General features: G+C 47.0%; 1 protein-coding gene across 3 annotated transcripts in view; it reads left to right on the forward strand.

The window, feature by feature from the left end:
* LOC147709479 (cysteine-rich secretory protein 2-like) overlaps nucleotides 1-22,364 on the forward strand; it is a 190,299-nt gene that overhangs the window by 153,181 nt on the left and 14,754 nt on the right. For 2 of the 3 annotated variants that reach the window (XR_015296696.1, XM_086928038.1), the window contains one exon: nucleotides 567-655. The exons of the other annotated variant lie outside the window; for it this stretch is intronic. Coding sequence is in view for 1 of the 2 variants with exons in the window: in XM_086928038.1 (XP_086784164.1) it covers nucleotides 567-655 (89 nt within the window). In the remaining variant the exon portion in view is untranslated. The remainder of the gene's footprint in view (nucleotides 1-566; nucleotides 656-22,364) is intronic. 3 annotated transcript variants of the gene reach the window in all.

Here is a 22,364-nt window from a genome sequence, read left to right on the forward strand (position 1 = left end):
ATTAGAATACGGTTGCTTCAAGAAACTGTTTTTCTTCAGTAAGTGTGATATTCTTCTGGACATTAAGAAGTGTCAACTGCATTTTCAGTCGTTCACACATACACACTGAAAAAAGCCCTGTGAAGTGGACACATAATGTGAATGAAATGGTCTGCATGTGGCTGGCGTGAAGCACAAGAAGGATACCTCTACAATATGAGCACAAGTGTTTCTGAATTCACGACTCCCAGGGCTATCTTGACACCCACTTACAATGGACCCACAGTGCAGCAACAGCTTTTTTGTATATCATGAATGACTTGTGCTATAAATATGTATTGTGGGAGGTTTACTGCTCCACTAAAATATTGTTGAACAATGTATTATTTCCTTCTTCCCCTGTTCTTGAATTTGAATTTTTGGCATCCTATGAGGTTTGCTCAGTGCTCTACTTGCCTGGTGGAAATACTGCTCTTTTTCTGCTTTGCTATCTGTAATCTCTAAGTATACTTATATTTCTGTGCAACACAATACAAAACTGTGTAAAACTGAATAGTAAATGTATATTTCTTTTAACACTGTTGCAGGGGAAACCTTGCTACTTCTATCGCTAAACCGTACAAGGAAGGTACCCCATGCAGCACATGTCCAACGAATTGTGAAAACAAACTTTGTAGTAAGTACATTCAAATAATTTTTTCAACATTCCAGAAATTAATATTTAAAAAAGATTTCAAATATGTCTGCACTAATGAAGGAATATAGGCAAAGGATTAATGCAGCAAACAGGGTGAACTATTAGCTCATGTCTACATTTTCCTTCTGTGACCTACTGTATTTTTAATCCACGAGTGGTTCAATTCCAATTTTGATAAACAATCCGATTTCTGCTGAAATTCTTTAGTTTCTGTCACTTAAGCAATATTTGTGCCCACTGACTTTATATGCAAATGTATTTCAACAAGAATATCATTTAAGGCTGTGTAGGCTTCTATCAGGCACTTATACACTGTCCTTTCTGCCATGCAAGGGTTTTAAATAAATCTAACTTTGATTTCAAAATTATGCTTCATTGAAATTGGATTTGAATTCTTTTTTAGCAATGGTATACAATGTTACCCCCAATAGATACAACTTTGTATATAAACAGCCCATAGAAAATAGGGGGGCTAAGTTAAGAGCCCTTTGCCGCGCAGTTGCGTCACTTTTTGTGATGCTCTGGTGGTGAAAGAATGCGCCGTTTTCCGCCATATTTACCAAGGGACACACCTAAGCAGATGCGCCACTTTGTAAAGCCCTGCTCTACATTATACCTGCGTCACATATAATGTATGTAGGGTGGGCGTTCCACCGAAAGTAAGGTTTGTAGAAGTGACGCAGTGAAATTTATGAGATTCCAATCCAACACTTCTAGGACGTCACTGCGTCAAAATCTTACACCTGCCTCACACCGGTCGCAAGACTGACGCAGGCCCTTTGACATGCGACCTGCCCCATGTGAAAAAACACATTGCTGGAGTTGCATCTGTTTTCAGACACACCCCAGTAAAGCACTACTTTTGCACCTACCGATGCATCGGGAATATTGACATATATGTATATACTTGCGACATGGCGTGCCGTACAGTAAATATGGTGCAGCCGTAGTGTCACAAGTAGGGCCCACTGAAAAGTGTAACATCATTTTTTCCATTAATTTCCAATTAATGGAAATCTCAGAGCAAAGGTCTCCACACATAAGGTCTGATTCACAAACTGCATGTTGTAGTACTTGCATTTATTCTACAATACTACTACTTATATCAAATATTATTCGCAAACCTGCAGGTGTCAATCTCAACCTTCACTTTTTTCTTGTCTTTGTTTTGGGGCATCCAAGATAGTTTTTTATTAGCTAGTGTTAGGGGCATAGACCTTTAAAAGTCTTTTTGTGCGCTCACTTGTTTGAAGACATTGGTGGAGCAATCTCCATTTGCGTCAATGTGTAACCTTTTTATTTCTATACCGCCGCGTCTAAAGAGCAACAGAGCCACTTCCCCTTTCTTGAGCTGTCAAATGGCAAAGATTTGTCTCGGGAACCACCAAGATTGGAGTCTGTGGCAGTCCTGGAGGAGGAGATATCTTTCTTGTAAAAGTATGATGTCTCCTCCCATTTCCTTTAAAAGGTACAGGGTGGCTATCTGTTTTGACAAGGAGTTTGGGCCCTTAAAATTTGAGCTAACTACCTTCATCACTTCTGGTGGTACAGTGTGTGTTGGTTTTGAATGGGAGGCTAAGACAATTTAACATGTTCTGGTGTGGATGTCTGTTGTGGCGAAAAAAAAAAACACAACATGAAAAAAATGTACTCGGTAAGAAACATGGCAAAAATGTGAACAAGCTTACTACTCTGAGATTGTCCAGCTATCCATGCAAACTGATCATTTTTGATTGACCCTCAAGCTATCTATGTAAACCAATCCTTTTAAGTTGACCCTCCATTCCACAGAATGCCCTATAATTACTTAAGGAATATGATGGGTGTAGGAGAGTAGGGTCTGCTATCCTATGGTCACCCCAAATTTTTGCTTTTTGCTTCACTGGTTTCTGACTTAATGTGGCTGTGGGCCTGCTAATCAGACCCACAGCCTGCTGTTCTCTCTCTAAATTACTGCCAATGCACTCTAGGTGCATTACGAATTGGAACTGGTTCACCTTATGAGCCCCTGTAATAGTGCACCCTAGGTGCCCAGGGCATAGGTGTATCCAAGGCCTACCAGGGGCTGCAGCACGTATTGTGCCACCCCTGGCCTGGCCTCCATAATTGACACAACTGGCTGATCACTCAGCTGGGGTAAGTCGGTGTAACCACCTCTTACTTAGGTACAGTATGCCTGTGCCTAACCCTAAACTGGACACATACGTTCCTATCAGCCACTCCTATGGAAGGCCTCATCAATCCTGGAGGCAGAGTGCTTGGAAATATGTGAGATGGTGCTCTAGCATGAGCTGAGCCTATCTGCAGCGGTCGGGAACAACTCCCTAAGCTGTTCCGGGATATTGCCATACCATATACTCTTAAGTGCATTATAATCCTCGCGGTTAAATGCTATCTTTGGTTTGGCTTTATCAAAACATGTCGAGTAAGGTGTCATACGAATTGGAATACTATCCCCTCGCCAATTCTGGCGACGGGGATAGCATTCCACCCTTCTAGAGGGACACGACATGTGTGTAGCCTTAACCCCGGTTAAAGTTAAACAGAGCCTCAGCTTCACAAAATGGACGCTGCCACCACAGACACAAGTCTGGCCTCCTGCTGCTGACCGAAACTCGGCAGATGGTGGCCTGGACAAAGGGTTTCCTGCCTTGGGAGGTGCGAGCACCACCCCAGACAGGATTTTGTGTATTGGGTAGGACAGGGCTGAATAGAATCAGACATGCCCGGGGCACACAAGGTGTCCCCGTGCATAGGCCAGCCCAAACCGGTTCTGGGGCCTTCCAGCCCCAGTCCTGGCGCGGAGCTGGACAAAGGAAAGGGGGTGTAACCGCCCCCCTTCCTGGTTCCTCCCAGAGGAGGGACCTAGTAGGTGATCCACCCCCTAGATTGGAATAAGAGGGGGAGCAGTGCCATTGCACAGCAGATCATCCCGAAATCAACTTAAAACTAAGAAGAAGACTGGACTTCGACATTCTGCTGCACAGAAGACTGAAGAAGAATCTCCCTTGTGGCCAAGGAGTGACCACCCTGTGAACACAGGTACCAACCAGCAACTCGACGTCTGCTTTGCCGCCGCCTCCCGCCGGAGCCCGAGCCCAGAGCCCGACAAGAACCAGATTCCCAGACCTCTCAGAGCCCGATCCACAGTCCCTGCAAAGAAGGGACCCGTGGAGGCACCGAGTGACGTGGGACCGGACCTCTTGAAAGACACCCGAAAAGCTGACTGCGCAGCTTCTGAGGCATCCTCGACGTTGTGCTTTGGGGATTGAGAACCCCCACCACCGAGCAGCCCTTGCACCGAAGATCAGCCCTCCAGCATCTCCACGATCTGCGTGGGGCCCTTTTGCATTGTGCCACTCGACGCGCCATCCCGGCCACTAGCCACGCGGCCAGCGGCCATCTTGGCGACGAACCCGAAGATTTAAACAGCAGGTCTGGTTGCTCCAGACCTACCCAAGCTCCTGTGAAAAGGAGCACCCGCTCTGACCTTGCTGGTCCGAGTGAACAGCATCTTTCGACTTCTGCGTGGCTTACATTTGCCAAGGCCTGTTTGCTCCGATCAGGTCGCCGACACCGCCAACAGCGAGAAGCCTACGTGGGACAGCTCGTGACCAACTCCTGGACGTCCTCGACCCCGGGTATCCACGTGGCTGCAGAAAGAAGCTACCCAACAACGCCTGTTTGCACCCGACATCGCCTGGTTCCAATCTGGTTCCACGGTAGTCACTGGCTAGTGACTTTGAACACTGTCCCCTCTGCTTTCAGGTCTTCAACTCTTCAGATCCACCCTTGGATCCACCGGAACTCTTCTCATCGAGCCGCCTGCAGCATCTTCAGCTCCAAGCACCATCGACCAGCGTGACGAAACCCGACACATCTTCGACCCTGTGCACCCGCTTCCTGTGGGTGAGGTAACTCAGCTCCGCCGGTGCTCCTGCACTGGTACACATCCCAAGGGCCTGTGTTTTAAGTTTCAGCTCCGTAGGTCACTCGGAAGGTTCCTAATTTTCTAACTTTGTGCTTTTTACGCACCATAGACTTTGTATTGTAAAGTGCGTGCACTTTGAACACTGCATCCGAGTCCCGTGGGCCTTTCCCGACTTAGTTATTTCCAGTCTCGAATAGCTCCAGCGATTCCCAAGGCCCTAGGCCTCTTCACTTTCCTCCTGGTATCCCTTATACCACTTATTTAGTATATGGTTTAGGTGGCCCCTAGGGCTCATCCATATTGTGCAACTTTTGTGTATTTTAAACTGTCTTGTGATTTAACGCTTGTGCTTCTGTGCTCATAAAGAGTCCAGGGGATTTTATAGTTAATAAATCAATATATATTTTCAATATATATCTGTGTGGTGTCCCTTTCATTTGGTATTCAAGGGGGTTGTGTATGGTATAACAGCTGGCTTCACATGCCTTTCAGAGTTTAGCCTAAGACTGCTTTGTCCACGTTACCACTAGGATAACTGGTCTACAAGGTTGAATTACAACCATCATCATAAGGGTTGCTTGGCATGGTACAAAGTGATCACTAGAATTAGTGAGCATTATATACCAGGCCAACTTCTCACATTGGTGAGCAGCGGATTGGGATCTGAGCTTGCTGTTGTTTTACCATTACAATCTTTGAGATTATCATTTGAAAGATCATACAGGTACCTGCTAGGTACATATAAAACAAGACTAGTATACTTAAGTTCTACTGAACTTAGTTGTTGTAGAGCAAAGGGAGTAGCACACCCTAGCTACAACTACTAGATAGGTTTAGTAGGTAAACACCAGTGTAGGTAGATTGCAACACATCCACCCACACTAGAGCAATGTCTGGAACAGAGGGGTCCAGTGGACTTACTCCTGTTGAGAGTGACCCTCCAAGGGCACCATCCCAGTTTGCTATTTTTCCTTTTAAGGAACTAAGACAGCTTTGTGTCTTAAGGGGTCTGAAGACAGGGCCTTCCCCTACTGCAGACCACCTAAGAGAGCTTTTGGATCAGTCTGAAGCTCTAAAGACCTCTAAAGCAAACCCCACAGGGAATGCTGAAGGAGGCCATCCTTCAGAGGATGACACTGTAGACACCCCTACCCCTATCATCCTAGTAGATGAGGAAGCCTCCACCACTGGAGCTCCTCAAGTAGATGTAGAGGAAGAGGAAGAAGAAGAGGAGGAGGAGGTGGAAAGCAGTGAGTCAGATGATGACAGAGATAGTCAGGTGCTGGTCAGTAGACTGAACCAGGCTAACTTAAGTCAACTTGGGAATGAATCAGGTAACAACCCATTCAGACCCTCAGGTGGACTTAACCAGAGCCATAGGAGGAGGAGGCATCACTCAGGTGAATCCAATACCTCCCATGTCTCTAGAGGCTCTCATGGTCACTCCAGAAAGGAGATGACTAGCCCTCAGAGAAGGGAACATGAGGCCAAGATGAGAGAGGCTGAGCTTAGGATCCAGAGGCAAGAATTAGAGGTTGCCCTGGCTAAGGAGAAACTTGCTAGAGCAAGACAGCCTAGAGAGAGTGGGGTAATAGAACCCACTGGTGGCAGCAATATCCACAAGGATAAAGACAGGTCTTTTGATAATAGAAACCTGAGTAAGATTGTGCCCCCCTACAAAGCTGGGGATGACATCCATAAATGGATTACTGCAATGGAGAGAGCCTGCAGAGTACAGCAGATCCCTCAGGAGCAGTGGGCAGCAATCTTGTGGCTCTCCTTTGAAGGTAGAGGCCGAGACAGACTCCTCACAGTTAGTGATGGGGATTCTAGAAACTACCTGGTCCTGAAGAGTGCTCTGATTGATGGGTTAGGCTTAACCACTGAACAGTACAGGTTAATGTTCAGAGATACCCAGAAGACACAGACTCAGGACTGGTCTGAATTTGTTGAGTGTGCCACTAAGGCTCTGGAGGGATGGTTGCTGGGAAGCAAGGTTACAGACTATGAAGGATTGTATAATTTGCTGATGAGAGAACAAATTTTAAATAATTGTCAGAACCAGCAGTTGCATCAACATTTGGTTGACTCAGATTTGACCTCTCCCCAAGAATTGGGAAAGAGGGCAGATAAATGGGTAAGAACCAGAGTTAAGCAAAAGAACCAGAACCAGAACCAGGGTGGTGACCAGAAGAAAACAGACCAGAAGGGTGGGGAGCAGAAAGCTAAAGACCAGAAGTCTTCAACAGGGCCCCAAACTGAGACAGAGGGTGGGTCCCAAACTTCCAAGAAGAAGAAGAAAGAAGGTCAGAAGAAACCCTGGTGTAAAACTTGTAAGAACACCTCTCACTGGACAAGTGAGTGTAAAAAGGGTGGAGCCCCCAGCACTGCAGCCCCTAAGGCACCTGCACCCACTAGTACAGTTAGCAGTGCTGGTCCTCAAGCCAAGGGTTTAGTGGGAATCACTTTGGGAACTGAAGGAGATTCTGACCTAGTCAGAACTCTTACACAGGCTGTTCTGGTTTGTGAAGGGGACATAGATTTGACCCCTGACATAAGTCCCAGTAACCTGGGCAAATACAGACAGACACCTTTGATTAACAACAAAGTGGCTCAAGCTTACAGGGACACATGTGCCAGTGTCACTATGGTGACACCTAACTTTGTGGACCCTGGACAATACATGCCAGGCGATGATTACCTGGTGACCAATGCCAGCAATGTCACTACTACACATAGTGTGGCACTTGTTAACTTTTCCTGGGGAGGGGTAACTGGCCTAAAGAAAGTTGTGGTTAGTGCTGATCTCCCAGTAGAATGTTTGTTGGGCAATGACCTGGAGAACTCTCTATGGTCAGAAGTTGAGTACAGGACTCATGCAGAGATGTTAGGGATATCATCACATGTCCTTGCTGTGACCAGGTCACAGGCCAAAAAGTGCCTCTCTGAACCTCAGGTCTTGGATCCTGGAACAATGGACCAAGTACCTCCCAAGAAGAAGAACAGGAGGGTTAAGGCTGCGCCTTCCCAACTGCCTACAAGTGAGGATCAGGCTTCACAGGAAACTGATCTTGAGACCCCTGAAGGAACTGTCCCTGAAGAACTTGAACCTGATCAGGTTGAGTTTCTGGGGACAGGGGGACCTTCTAGGGCAGACTTGGGGCAGGCTCAGTTAACCTGTCCTTCTCTTGAACCCCTCAGACAGCAGGCTGCTGCTGAGGCTGCTGGGAATGCTCAAGGTGCCCATAAAGTATATTGGGACGATGGACTCCTTTATTCAGAGGCTAGAGACCCCAAGCCTGGTGCTACCAGGAGGTTGGTTATACCTCTGCAATTTAGGGGCTTCCTACTCACCTTGGCTCATGATATTCCTTTAGCAGGACACCTAGGCCAGAACAAGACTTGGGACAGGCTTGTCCCTCACTTTCACTGGCCTCACATGTCTGAAGACACCAAGGAGTTTTGTCGCTCCTGTGAAACCTGCCAAGCCAGTGGTAAAGCAGGTGGAACAACAAAGGCCCCCCTGATCCCACTACCGGTGGTGGGGGTTCCCTTTGAAAGAGTGGGGATTGATATTGTTGGACCAATGGATCCCCCTACAGCATCTGGGCACAGATTCATACTGGTGGTAGTGGATCATGCCACCAGGTACCCAGAGGCAATTCCCCTTAGGACCACAACAGCTCCTGTTGTGGCCAGGGCCTTACTTGGAGTTTTCTCCAGAGTGGGGTTTCCTAAGGAGGTAATATCAGATAGAGGTACCAACTTCATGTCTGGATATTTGACAGCTATGTGGAAGGAATGTGGTGTAAACTACAAGTTCACCACTCCTTATCACCCACAATGCAATGGGCTTGTTGAGAGATTTAACAAGACCCTAAAGGGCATGATTAAAGGATTACCTGAAAAGCTCAGGCGAAGATGGGACATCCTTCTGCCCTGCCTTTTGTTCGCTTACAGAGAGGTCCCTCAAAAGGGGGTTGGCTTCAGCCCCTTTGAATTGTTGTTTGGGCACCCTGTAAGAGGACCCCTGTGTCTTGTGAAGGAAGGATGGGAGTTACCTCTCAAAAAGCCTAAACAGGACATAGTGGACTATGTACTTGGTCTCCGCTCCAGGATGGCAGAGTACATGGAAAAGGCATCCAAAAACCTTGAGGCTAGCCAAGAATTACAAAAAGCTTGGCATGACCAAAAGGCTGTCCTTGTTGAATTTCAGCCTGGACAGAAGGTATGGGTGTTGGAGCCAGTGGCCCCAGCAGCACTCCAAGACAAATGGTCTGGACCCCATACAATTCTGGAAAAGAAGGGAGAGGTTACCTACTTGGTGGACCTAGGAACTCCCAGGAGCCCCCACAGGGTGCTCCATGTGAACAGATTGAAGGCATATGTCAGCAGGGCAGACATGGGCTTGCTCATGGCTACAGATGAGGGACAGGAGGAAGAGAGTGACCCTCTCCCAGACCTGCTCACTCAGAACCCTGAGGATGGCTCAGTTGATGGTGTGGCCTTAGGTGGCAGCCTCACTGAACATCAGCAACATGACTGCAGACAAGTTCTACAGGCATACAGGCATATGTTCTCCTTGACCCCCAGTCAGACTAACTGGTGTACCCATGTGGTGGACACTGGTGACAGTCTTCCTGTAAAGAGCAAGATTTACAGGCAACCTGACCACGTCAGGGACTGTATAAAGACTGAGGTGCAAAAGATGCTGGAATTAGGTGTCATTGAGCCTTCAGAGAGCCCCTGGGCTAGCCCAGTGGTTCTGGTCCCCAAACCTCACACCAAAGATGGCAAGAGAGAGATGAGGTTCTGTGTGGATTACAGAGGACTCAATGCTGTCACCAGGACAGATGCACACCCTATTCCAAGGGCAGATGAGCTCATTGACAAGTTGGCTTCTGCCAAATATTTGAGCACATTTGACTTAACAGCTGGCTACTGGCAAATCAGGTTAGCTGAGGAGTCTAAAGCCAAGACAGCATTTTCTACCCCTAGTGGGCATTATCAGTTTGTGGTGATGCCCTTTGGTTTGAAAAATGCACCTGCCACCTTCCAAAGGTTGGTGAACCAAGTCCTCACTGGGTTGGATGACTTTTGTGCAGCTTATCTGGACGATATTGCTGTCTTTAGCTCCACCTGGGAGGATCACCTGATCCACCTGAAGGAAGTGCTTGAGGCTCTGCAGAAGGCAGGCCTCACTATCAAGGCAACAAAGTGCCAGATAGGGCAGAGCAAGGTTGTATACCTGGGCCACCTTGTAGGTGGAGGCCAAGTTCAACCACTGGAGAGTAAGATCCAGACCATCAAGGACTGGTCCCCTCCAACTACCCAGACTCAGGTCAGAGCTTTCTTGGGCCTGACTGGGTACTACAGGAAGTTTGTTAAGAACTATGGGTCCATTGTGACTCCTCTTAATGATCTGACATCCAAGAAGATGCCCAAAAAGGTTCAGTGGACAGAAATCTGTCAAAAGGCATTTGATGACCTGAAGAAGGCCATGTGCTCTGCACCTATCCTGAAGAGTCCTGACTACTCAAGAGAGTTCATTGTCCAAACAGATGCTTCTGAGTTGGGAGTGGGAGCAGTGCTTTCACAGCTTAATGTAGATGGCCAGGACCAGCCCATTGCTTTCATTAGCAGAAGGCTGACCCCCAGAGAGAAACGTTGGTCAGCTATAGAGAGGGAGGCCTTTGCTGTGGTGTGGGCCCTGAAGAAGTTGAGACCATACTTATTTGGCACTCACTTCAAGATTCAGACCGACCATAAGCCCCTCCTATGGCTTAATCAGATGAAGGGTGAAAACCCCAAACTACTCAGGTGGTCCATTTCCCTACAGGGGATGGACTTTACAGTGGAGCACCGCCCAGGGACTGACCATGGCAACGCAGATGGTCTCTCCAGGTACTTCCACTTAGAACATGAAGACACAACTGGTCAAGGTTAGTCTAATGTCCCTGCGTTTGGGGGGGGGTTATGTAGGAGAGTAGGGTCTGCTATCCTATGGTCACCCCAAATTTTTGCTTTTTGCTTCACTGGTTTCTGACTTAATGTGGCTGTGGGCCTGCTAATCAGACCCACAGCCTGCTGTTCTCTCTCTAAATTACTGCCAATGCACTCTAGGTGCATTACGAATTGGAACTGGTTCACCTTATGAGCCCCTGTAATAGTGCACCCTAGGTGCCCAGGGCATAGGTGTATCCAAGGCCTACCAGGGGCTGCAGCACGTATTGTGCCACCCCTGGCCTGGCCTCCATAATTGACACAACTGGCTGATCACTCAGCTGGGGTAAGTCGGTGTAACCACCTCTTACTTAGGTACAGTATGCCTGTGCCTAACCCTAAACTGGACACATACGTTCCTATCAGCCACTCCTATGGAAGGCCTCATCAATCCTGGAGGCAGAGTGCTTGGAAATATGTGAGATGGTGCTCTAGCATGAGCTGAGCCTATCTGCAGCGGTCGGGAACAACTCCCTAAGCTGTTCCGGGATATTGCCATACCATATACTCTTAAGTGCATTATAATCCTCGCGGTTAAATGCTATCTTTGGTTTGGCTTTATCAAAACATGTCGAGTAAGGTGTCATACGAATTGGAATACTATCCCCTCGCCAATTCTGGCGACGGGGATAGCATTCCACCCTTCTAGAGGGACACGACATGTGTGTAGCCTTAACCCCGGTTAAAGTTAAACAGAGCCTCAGCTTCACAAAATGGACGCTGCCACCACAGACACAAGTCTGGCCTCCTGCTGCTGACCGAAACTCGGCAGATGGTGGCCTGGACAAAGGGTTTCCTGCCTTGGGAGGTGCGAGCACCACCCCAGACAGGATTTTGTGTATTGGGTAGGACAGGGCTGAATAGAATCAGACATGCCCGGGGCACACAAGGTGTCCCCGTGCATAGGCCAGCCCAAACCGGTTCTGGGGCCTTCCAGCCCCAGTCCTGGCGCGGAGCTGGACAAAGGAAAGGGGGTGTAACCGCCCCCCTTCCTGGTTCCTCCCAGAGGAGGGACCTAGTAGGTGATCCACCCCCTAGATTGGAATAAGAGGGGGAGCAGTGCCATTGCACAGCAGATCATCCCGAAATCAACTTAAAACTAAGAAGAAGACTGGACTTCGACATTCTGCTGCACAGAAGACTGAAGAAGAATCTCCCTTGTGGCCAAGGAGTGACCACCCTGTGAACACAGGTACCAACCAGCAACTCGACGTCTGCTTTGCCGCCGCCTCCCGCCGGAGCCCGAGCCCAGAGCCCGACAAGAACCAGATTCCCAGACCTCTCAGAGCCCGATCCACAGTCCCTGCAAAGAAGGGACCCGTGGAGGCACCGAGTGACGTGGGACCGGACCTCTTGAAAGACACCCGAAAAGCTGACTGCGCAGCTTCTGAGGCATCCTCGACGTTGTGCTTTGGGGATTGAGAACCCCCACCACCGAGCAGCCCTTGCACCGAAGATCAGCCCTCCAGCATCTCCACGATCTGCGTGGGGCCCTTTTGCATTGTGCCACTCGACGCGCCATCCCGGCCACTAGCCACGCGGCCAGCGGCCATCTTGGCGACGAACCCGAAGATTTAAACAGCAGGTCTGGTTGCTCCAGACCTACCCAAGCTCCTGTGAAAAGGAGCACCCGCTCTGACCTTGCTGGTCCGAGTGAACAGCATCTTTCGACTTCTGCGTGGCTTACATTTGCCAAGGCCTGTTTGCTCCGATCAGGTCGCCGACACCGCCAACAGCGAGAAGCCTACGTGGGACAGCTCGTGACCAACTCCTGGACGTCCTCGACCCCGGGTATCCACGTGGCTGCAGAAAGAAGCTACCCGACAACGCCTGTTTGCACCCGACATCGCCTGGTTCCAATCTGGTTCCACGGTAGTCACTGGCTAGTGACTTTGAACACTGTCCCCTCTGCTTTCAGGTCTTCAACTCTTCAGATCCACCCTTGGATCCACCGGAACTCTTCTCATCGAGCCGCCTGCAGCATCTTCAGCTCCAAGCACCATCGACCAGCGTGACGAAACCCGACACATCTTCGACCCTGTGCACCCGCTTCCTGTGGGTGAGGTAACTCAGCTCCGCCGGTGCTCCTGCACTGGTACACATCCCAAGGGCCTGTGTTTTAAGTTTCAGCTCCGTAGGTCACTCGGAAGGTTCCTAATTTTCTAACTTTGTGCTTTTTACGCACCATAGACTTTGTATTGTAAAGTGCGTGCACTTTGAACACTGCATCCGAGTCCCGTGGGCCTTTCCCGACTTAGTTATTTCCAGTCTCGAATAGCTCCAGCGATTCCCAAGGCCCTAGGCCTCTTCACTTTCCTCCTGGTATCCCTTATACCACTTATTTAGTATATGGTTTAGGTGGCCCCTAGGGCTCATCCATATTGTGCAACTTTTGTGTATTTTAAACTGTCTTGTGATTTAACGCTTGTGCTTCTGTGCTCATAAAGAGTCCAGGGGATTTTATAGTTAATAAATCAATATATATTTTCAATATATATCTGTGTGGTGTCCCTTTCATTTGGTATTCAAGGGGGTTGTGTATGGTATAACAGCTGGCTTCACATGCCTTTCAGAGTTTAGCCTAAGACTGCTTTGTCCACGTTACCACTAGGATAACTGGTCTACAAGGTTGAATTACAACCATCATCATAAGGGTTGCTTGGCATGGTACAAAGTGATCACTAGAATTAGTGAGCATTATATACCAGGCCAACTTCTCACAATGGGGAACCATTCTCTTATGATTCTTCCGCAATGTTTTGCAGATGCTCCTCCTTAGTGGCCTGTATGGTGTTAATCCCCTTGTTGTCAGATATTTGCAATAAGCACTTGCCATTCTCTTTGGGATCCTTTGTGACTTTTTTCTAGCTACCTTTTTGATTTTTTGGGACAGATCTGGGATGTGCTGACTGATTGTTAGCCTCTCCGTCTAATGAGTGTCTGATCCCGCTAAATCTTTTGCTTTTGTTAAAGAGCAAGTGTGCGCCTCTTTGTCTTCCCATTAGAACATTAGTCTAAAAGGATGTGTGCAACCAATGGAGACAGTCAGGGCTCTTAGTACGACCGTCATTGGATTGAAGTCTCTTTATTTCTGTAAAAGCAAATGTGAAAGATCGTGAAAATTCGAATTGTATTCCCCTAATGCATAATTTTCTTCATTATTATGGCTGTCTCTATTATTCTCTTTATAAATTGGAATTTTGATCTGGAACTTATATAGTGGGAATACTCTATATTGTTCAGTCGACAAGGGGATAGTACTCAGTGTGTTCTATCGGCATGTGAGGATTGAGAATACAGCAGGTATTCTCAAGACAGTATTCTCAAGAAGGTATTCAAGAAATTCTCAAGAAGGTTTTCGGTCTTGTCCCAACCTCCAATGCATATTTTGTTCTCTTCGCACCTGACCGCCAGATCTTACAATTTACCTTGAAAAACAATGTTTTGTTCTTGTAGAATTATGATATCTTCTTTGATAAACTCGTGTTCTTCATCTCCAGTGTCTCTGTGCTCCTCTAGGGAAAAGACCAACTCCACCAGGTCCTAATGCCATTCTTTATTTTGCACATTTCTTTCCTTTGGTCATCTTACAGTCCTGTTAAGTTGCTGTTACTTACTGCAAATACATGTATCAAATTTTGCCTGGTGATAGAAAGTGGTGCCTTTACATCGACATGCCGGTCCATCAAAATGCTTGTGATTTTTCATTTACCACTGTTCTGGGGAACAAGACCTGGTTAATACACTCCTAGGGGTCTGTTAGGATGGCGGGCGTACTCCAGTCTGCCCGCCACCCTAGCAGTGCTGGGACCGGCCGCCAGTGATGCGGCAGACCCGCACCACCAATTAGGATGGCACTGCCACCATGGCGGTTGCATCCTGTATATAGTTAACATTGTGGCGGGTGGTGCTGTATTCAGCACCCGCCACAATGTTACAAGGGCATGTTGTGCAGCCACCTTGCGCATGCAAATGTCGGGGGTACCATGGGTACCCCCCAAGTGCAGCCACCCACCCCCAAAATCCCCTGGGGGCCCGCAAAAGGCCCCGAAAGGCATTCTCTGCATGCCTTTCCATGGTAGAGTCTCCACAATGGGAAGGCATGAGACTGCCATCATCAGGCCTATTGCAGGTCTTTTCCGGGCAGATTGCCTACCGACAGAAAACTGGCGGATGGTCTTTCTGTCCGCCTGGGTCCCCATCACCACTGGAATATTACGGGAGGAAATGTTAGGTGGGCGGATGGAAATGACGGGCGGATCGCCACCGCCATATGGGCGGTGGCGATCCGCCCACCATCCGAATAGACCTCTTAGTGTTGTGGTCCTTCTTGCTTTAAGATGCCATTCCTAGCTGACTGTCGTTTGCTACCTGGCCCCATATGTTTGGTCTTCTGATTCTTTGTTCAATAGTGACCTCAGCTGGAGGTCTCCACAGTGAGGCCTCGCTGAGATAAGTATCACTGATGTTGATGGGTATGTAAAGTCAGTCTTTGTTAGAAGGTGTATACCTATATTATGTGTTTCTATTTCAGCTGGAAGGTTAGTGGCCATCTTTTTGTCGCTAGTGGAACACTTTAGGAATGTCAGCTGTGATAGAAATTATTGAGAGTGGCCCACTTTCAGGCACATTTGCATAGAATTTTTATGTTTTTTTAAATTCTTTTTAGAAAAAATGTGAAATAAGGCCCTTCCTCAGATTGGTGAGGTGAAGGCGCAATGTGCTTTTAAAATACCCCTCACACACTAAGAATCCCTTAGTGTCATGATTCATCATCGGGGTCTTCCCGTCCCTCTACGGGGCGGGGCGTGCTACGACCTACGAGCTACGCTGGAGCACTATTATTGTGATGAAAGACTATGTGTTGGTGCACAGTGGGTGAAATTAGTGAAGTATAGTGAAGTGTAGGGACCTTATGATGTGAAATAAAAAAAATAAAAAAATTCCCTGGCTAGTGGAAAAAAATACTTTTATTCGCTTCCCTGGCTGGGAATGTTAAAAAGGGGTTGTGAGGTAGGGCTATTTGCACCTACCAGGTCGACATGTTTCACAGACAGTCCCCTACTGTCTGCTCATCAGGACCTCTGATGGTCCCTACTAACAAGGCACTCAGTTCTAAAGTTTGCCTAGAGTCCTACAAACTGATAGCAAAAATAAGCTGTCAGTTTGTGCTTCGGGCATGAGTTGGCCCAGGGTGAAGCTAAAAGATATATTTTGTCAAAAAAAGACGCATTGGTCTTTTCCAAGTTGTGTTAACGTGCCTCATGAGCCGGCAAAAACAAGTGTTTTCAAACGCGGTCAAGTAACCGCTAGTATTCAGTGCTTCATTCCTGCCCCCGTGCCGCTCTGAAGTAAGTAAGGTTACTTCAGAGCGGAAAGTTAGTGCTAGGAGATAATAGGGTTCATGGATTGTTAACAAATGTAGTGATGGTCAGCCCATAAAGCTCTAGCAAGCCTACAGAGATGGCATACCGGTTGTGTCATATCATTCCATGGCCACGTGTGGTTCAACTGTGAAATGTAATCTAAGTCTAATCATAGCCTCGTTAAACTGATCCTACTCCTGTACCCCTTGAGATGAAGGTCAGACCGGGAGATGATCTAAAGGTTCTTGTGCCTCAGCACCCATTGAATTTAACAACACACCTTTCTTTTTGTCAGTAGGAAAGAAATTCCCATCAATAGCTACAGTACAATTGTTGTATACCCCAACCACTTAACTCCACTTCATGGGTTGATCACCCAGATTCTGAAGACGTGGAGGTAGAGGAATATACCACTGCTGCATCTTGAGAAATATGTATAGGTTGAAAGACCATATAAAAAAAAATTTAGATTAACCTCAGCACCTGAAGAGATGGAAAAAATAACTGGATGAAGCAAGTGATGCCAAGGAAGTGTGGCAGCAAAGTGAAACCCTAAGGATAGCTGATAGCTTAAGGCAAACACTGCAGAAGCTATAAAATGAAATGTGTTATCAATATCAGATAAGGTTTGTATAGGAGCTGATTTAGTCACAGTGTCAGACGAGTTGGAGCGAGAAGTCCAGGTTAACTCAAGATGGTAGCACGCTGGAACATTGGAACCGAATGGCTCATGGCAGCATGCAAGCGCTGACGCAAGGAGGCAGCAGAATGTTTGAAGGTGATGAGCGAGTCACTACAGAAATTACAGCAGGGTTGTGCAGAAGCTAGAACAAAGGTTGACAAAAGTTTATTGCAGCCATTTCAATCTTTATTTCGATCTATAGATCATTAAAGATATACAATCAATAAAATCATTTCACAAATCAATAAAACATTGCTTACAAAGTAATACTGCTACACATTAATCAATTCATCATCAAAGTTTAAACAATCAGTAATGAGGTTAAGTTAGTTTAAAAAGCCAGTTCCATCTTCAAAAGGCGATAGAGAGTGAACCACATTGCTGTTAGGTACTTTGCCACTGCAAACACGATTGGGGGGGAGGCATCAGTTTTTAAAATTCTGTACGCAGGAAGGAACTGTCTGAAGCCCAGATTTTTAAAAAGGGGCATTAGCCAATGTCTTCTGATTCTTTTGTAAGCTTTGCAAAAGAAGACCACATGTAGATCATTTTCTTTAAAATGCGAACATGCCGGGCAGTGCTCAGTAGTCGGGGGAGACGACCAGGAGCTGGTAAATGTTCTAAGGGGAAGTGTGCCGTATCTCCATTGCAGAAATACCTTTCTGGTCAGCACAGGAGTTATACCATCCAGAACACATTCCAGTAAGTAAGAGTCTTTGCTTTGAATGAATGAGTTCGTTAGGGATCCCTCACGCATTGTGTTCAAGATATTGGCCAACTTTCGGTCATAATTGACTTTTGACAATACCTTGCGTGGAATCCTGGTGCTTGCATTTACCGGATCAGTCCAAAGTTCTGGTAGGTCCAGGCTCTCGCAGGAACTTTTTATGTATCCAAGCCATGGGATGTTGGAGGCTTTTGGTAAAGTTAAAAACTCCTGGAGCTCCATTCTGTAGTTGATAAGATCTTGGCTGCTCCATAAACGTCGCCAGAAGGTTAGCGGTTTAAGACCCAGTTCTTCTGCAATTGGCCTGATACCCAAATCCATTCTCAGTGGGAGTAAAGAGGTACTTGGTGGGAGAGCTGCCAACTGCCTGATGAATTTATTTTCCGTGCTTGTTAAGTTTTTGGCAGAGGTATGGCCCCACAACTCACCCCCATAGGTGACTTCCCCCCTTGCCTGGGATTTGTAGATCTGAATGACAGCACCAAGTGGACGATATGATGATGTATTCGCCATCCTGGAGATACCACCCGTTATCTGGACCTGTTTCATATTCGCCCTGCTCTGTTGTGTACCCCACGTCATGTTCTGATTGAGGGTTACTCCCAAGTACTCAAATGTAGATACCCTCTCTAGCCGCGCTAAGCTTAGCGAGGGATTGGGACATGATGATGGGTAGGGTTTAAGATCATATATTTTGTTATAGTGACATTAATCTGAAGACCCCTCTCCGTGCATAATTCTAGAAACCCATCCAGTACACGTTGTATTCCCATGGGAGATTTCGACAACAGCAGGGTATCATCCGCAAACATAATTGCGGGTACCCTGCTGCCGTTCAATTTGGGGGCATCAATGTCATTAATCCTGGTCAGATGGGTGATTACCCCATTCACAAAGAGGCAGAACAGGGTCCGTGCAAGCACACAGCCCTGTCTCACCCCTCTGTCAACGGGGAAACTTTCAGTTAAATTGCCATTTCAATCACATTTGACACGGGCAAAGTTATTCTGATGCAATTTCATCAGAATGGCCAGAATGTATAGCGGAACACCTAGATCAGCCAGGACATTCCACAACTTGGATCTTGGCACCAAATCGAAGGCGGCTCGCAAGTCCACAAAGACTGTGTATAAGCTGCCGCCCTCGACTAGCGCAGTTCTCCAAGAAATGAGATTCAGGCGGAATATCTGATCAGTTGTGGACACCCCCCCTCCTGAATCCTGCCTGATAAGGACTCAGAGTGGCGGTTTCCTCCAGCCAATTCTGAAGGCGATCCAGGATGAGCCTACCGAAAAGCTTCTGGGAAACATCTATTAGGCTGATGGGCCTATAGTTGGCTGGGAGCAGAGGCAAGCCCTTCTTAAATATCGGAACTACCTCTGCACCCAGCCAAGTATTTGGGACCTCCATGCCCTTTAGAATGGCATTAAATATTGTCAACAAATAAGGGGTCCAAAAGTCAGATTCTTGTTTAAAGAGGTCGCCAGGGAAGCCATCCAACCCCGGAGCCTTGCCTGATGATAGGCGTGCAATAGCAACTCGTACCTCCTCTTCTGTAAAGGGGTACCCCTCAGGATAAGTAGTGTTATCAAGGGAAGGATAGCATGTAGCTCCAGTTTCCTCTGTGTAGAGGGACTGAAAATGCTCCTTCCATACCCTGGGTGCAATATTTGGTTCTATTGCCGATGCCAGGTGCTCGGATCCCGTATTGACAATTCTCCAGAACTTGCGGTAGTCCCTGATCGCTAAAGAATTTGAGAGGTTCTCCCATTTATCTTGGTCCCATTCAATCTTGGCCTGGGTAACCAGTTTCTTGTATTCTCTTCTTTTGACCTGTATCTCCTGTCTTCCTTTACCCTTCTTGATACTTATCAAGAGATCCCCCTTCGCCTTGCGGCATGTGGCGTTATACCATGTATTGCGGCAATGTCCACCACCCTTGGTTTGTCCCATGGAAAAGAGATCTGTAGCCAGAGTCTTAATAAGTTCCTCATGTGCCAGACCAAGTCATTTGCGGGTTTCCATTGTACTGGGGTCCTCACTTAGAATGCCCACTTTTTCCAGTGTCGGACTAAGTCTAGCATAAAGTTTGGGAAGATTCTCTCTGCCAGACACTAATTTTTCCCACCTTATTCTTCTCCTGTTTTCGAGTGAGAGCCCTGTGTTTGTAGCTCTCGTAGTTTGGTCCGAACCCTCCTTGCCAGGGAGGGTATAGACCTACTCGAGGGCGTTGTGATCGCTATCCGTTCTATCTATTACCTAAAAATCAATGATATGCGACCACGAAGACAATTGAACTAGAACATAATCCAATCTAGACTCCCTGCCTGATCTGTTGAAGGTGTATTTACTGGGGATATCAGATTTGGTACGCCCGTTACACGCTCTGAGATCGTATTTAAGAGCCAGAGCGGTAATCTTAGGGCGAGGGGCGTCCATGCTCTGGCCGGCGGAGCCACCATGGGGGGTACTGGCCACCTTGCGTCCTCTTCCAAGGAGGACCCATCCAAGAGGCCTGGTAGGGGCTCAAAATGTGAATTTAGGTCCCCACCTACCACGTATGCAGTCCCCTTAGGAATTTCATTAAGGAAGTTTGACAATTCCTCAATGGTAGCTGATTCTCGTCCTATATTTATTGGCCTAGAGTATACATTTATTACAGCTAATCTAAGGGAGTTTGGCCATTCCAATAACACCGCTAATATGTCTTCAGAGGGCAAGGGGAGGCGAGTGGCTTGACAACCCAGGTGGGTAGCCACCAAGGTTGAGAGGCATCCGGAGGGGCGGCCCCTAGCCCCCCATTTCGCAGTGATGGAGAATGCGGCGAAACTCTGGCAGGAGTGCTCGTCCCTTGCCCAGGTTTCTTGGAGCAAACATATATCCTTTGAATTGATGAAAGCAATCCATTCCTGGAGTTCGAGCTTGTTGCCCAGGCCGGCCACATTCCAAGATATTATTTTCAGAGGTGGCGAACCTGGGTTAGAAGCTGGGACGGGGGATGGATCGATGTCATTTTCACTTCCCTGGGACCTTGTGTTTGTATCCAAGTCTCCATTTGCTTCTCCTAGTACCATTACAGTGAGAAGAGGCAGGTCAGGATTAACCTGGTTGTCTTCCGAGCTGTACAATATAGCTTCGGGCTGCCTGAGCTCTGTCATCAAAACAGTGGTGGATCTATGAGGTATGATGTCTAATTCCTTACCCTCACGTGGGTGGCAGTACTGATTACTGCCAACACGCATAAACTGTCAATCCACCATATTTAAGTGGGAGTACCTATTTGATGTCGGGAAGAATGTGGGGTGGTGGGCTCTAGGGCGCCGGCAATCTCCCCTCTCTCTACCTCTCCAGTCACCCCCCTCCCATAACATGTTTTCCAGCCCTCCTCCCCATTGTTTGATGTAGAATACGATTGGTATTGGATTCTAGGGTAGTAGAAGTCTCCTCTCGCTCTTACATCCCACCTGCCCACCCTCTCCTGTAGGCCATCCCATTTCTCTTCCTCCCATACATGTGTCAATGGTGGGTAGAAGAAAGAAAGGGGTAGGGGCTGAATGTTGCTCTCTTGGTCGTCAGGAGACCAACCACAAATGTGGGAAACGGTCCTAGGGTCTCTAAAACTAATCAGGACACAGTCTCCGTTGATAGATATTCTAGTGCTACCCACCCATGGGACCCTTCTTACCATGAGGACCTCACTCATAACACCTTGTGGGAGTGGTCTATAGATAGATTAATGTAGCAGAAAAGCGAGATGCATAATCTACACAAACTCAAAGCTTACCGTGATGATAAGGACCCATCAGAGAAAGCAAAGCTACAAAGTATTCCTCTGCAGTGAGTACATTTCCACAGCTGGGAACAGTTCTTCTCATTGCCAAATCGAAGAAGACAAGGTAGAACAGAGGAAACTTCAATAACTTTATTGTCATAAAAAGTCCCCAGGAGCAGAGGACGTGGCGGCCAATGCAGGAAAGAAGCAGAAAGGGACTCCTTTTCAAAATTCAACACTCTAAACAGAAGCGGAACTGAACTGCCTTGCGCTACTCACAACCGCGGTCCATGCAGGTAACAGCGGTGGGGTGGGGTGATGGGGGATTTTGAGGGACGAGTCAGAGGAAAAATAAAATAAATCATTTTCTCCCTGCATTGTCCCTTGAATTCCCCCCTACCCAGTCCACCGTCCCACCGCTTTTACCTGCGCGGAACGCTGTTGGCTACTCACAAGCTAAGAGTAGAATAGAATACAACAGCCTTGCTCTAACATAAGGTAGGTATTTATAAAAAAATTATAAAATAGAATAAATGAAATGCCAAAGTAGTATTGAGGGATAGTTTGAGTTTAGGGTTCAGGGATGGATAGTGAACGTAGAAGCGCTTAACGGTTTTCTAGGGTTCATGTAAGGATAGGGATACGGGGTAGTAAGGATTTGTTAGGATTTTGGGAAGGTAGTGCTTGGTACTAGAAAGGGTTTTAATTTTTGAGAAAAGGACAGCGTTAAGGGGTGGCATGTTTTTAGTATTTAGGAAAAGGTAGCGTGAAGGGTTGATAGGGATTTAAAGGTTCATGGATGGGAATCTTTAAGGAGCAAATTGGGGTTACTAGACTACAGTTAAAACAATTAAAGAATGCTTGTAATAAAGGGGCCTTTTTGAACTTCAACATTGTTTGAATTGTGATAGTTAATAATGAGAGCCTCAACACTATGACCTCATCATTTTCAAATTGACTTTAATGTAGTTAGCCCTTAAAAGTCAACTCTAGTATGTGCTGCTATTTTTGGCTAGTTGTCCGCACTTCAAAGACAGACCAATCTGAGTTCCCATTGCTTTCTAAAAATGGATTGTAAAGGATTATATAACTTCGAGTTTTAAACTAACCCAGTTACAAAGTAAAAATCTCATTAAAAATAAAGTACTCAAGGCACTATGAATACCTTGGTAACATTTTCAAAAGAGAAGAAAATCTGTAAATGGGG

The sequence above is a fragment of the Lissotriton vulgaris genome, chromosome 6 (assembly GCF_964263255.1).
Source record: "Lissotriton vulgaris chromosome 6, aLisVul1.2, whole genome shotgun sequence".
NCBI lineage: Eukaryota > Metazoa > Chordata > Amphibia > Caudata > Salamandridae > Lissotriton > Lissotriton vulgaris.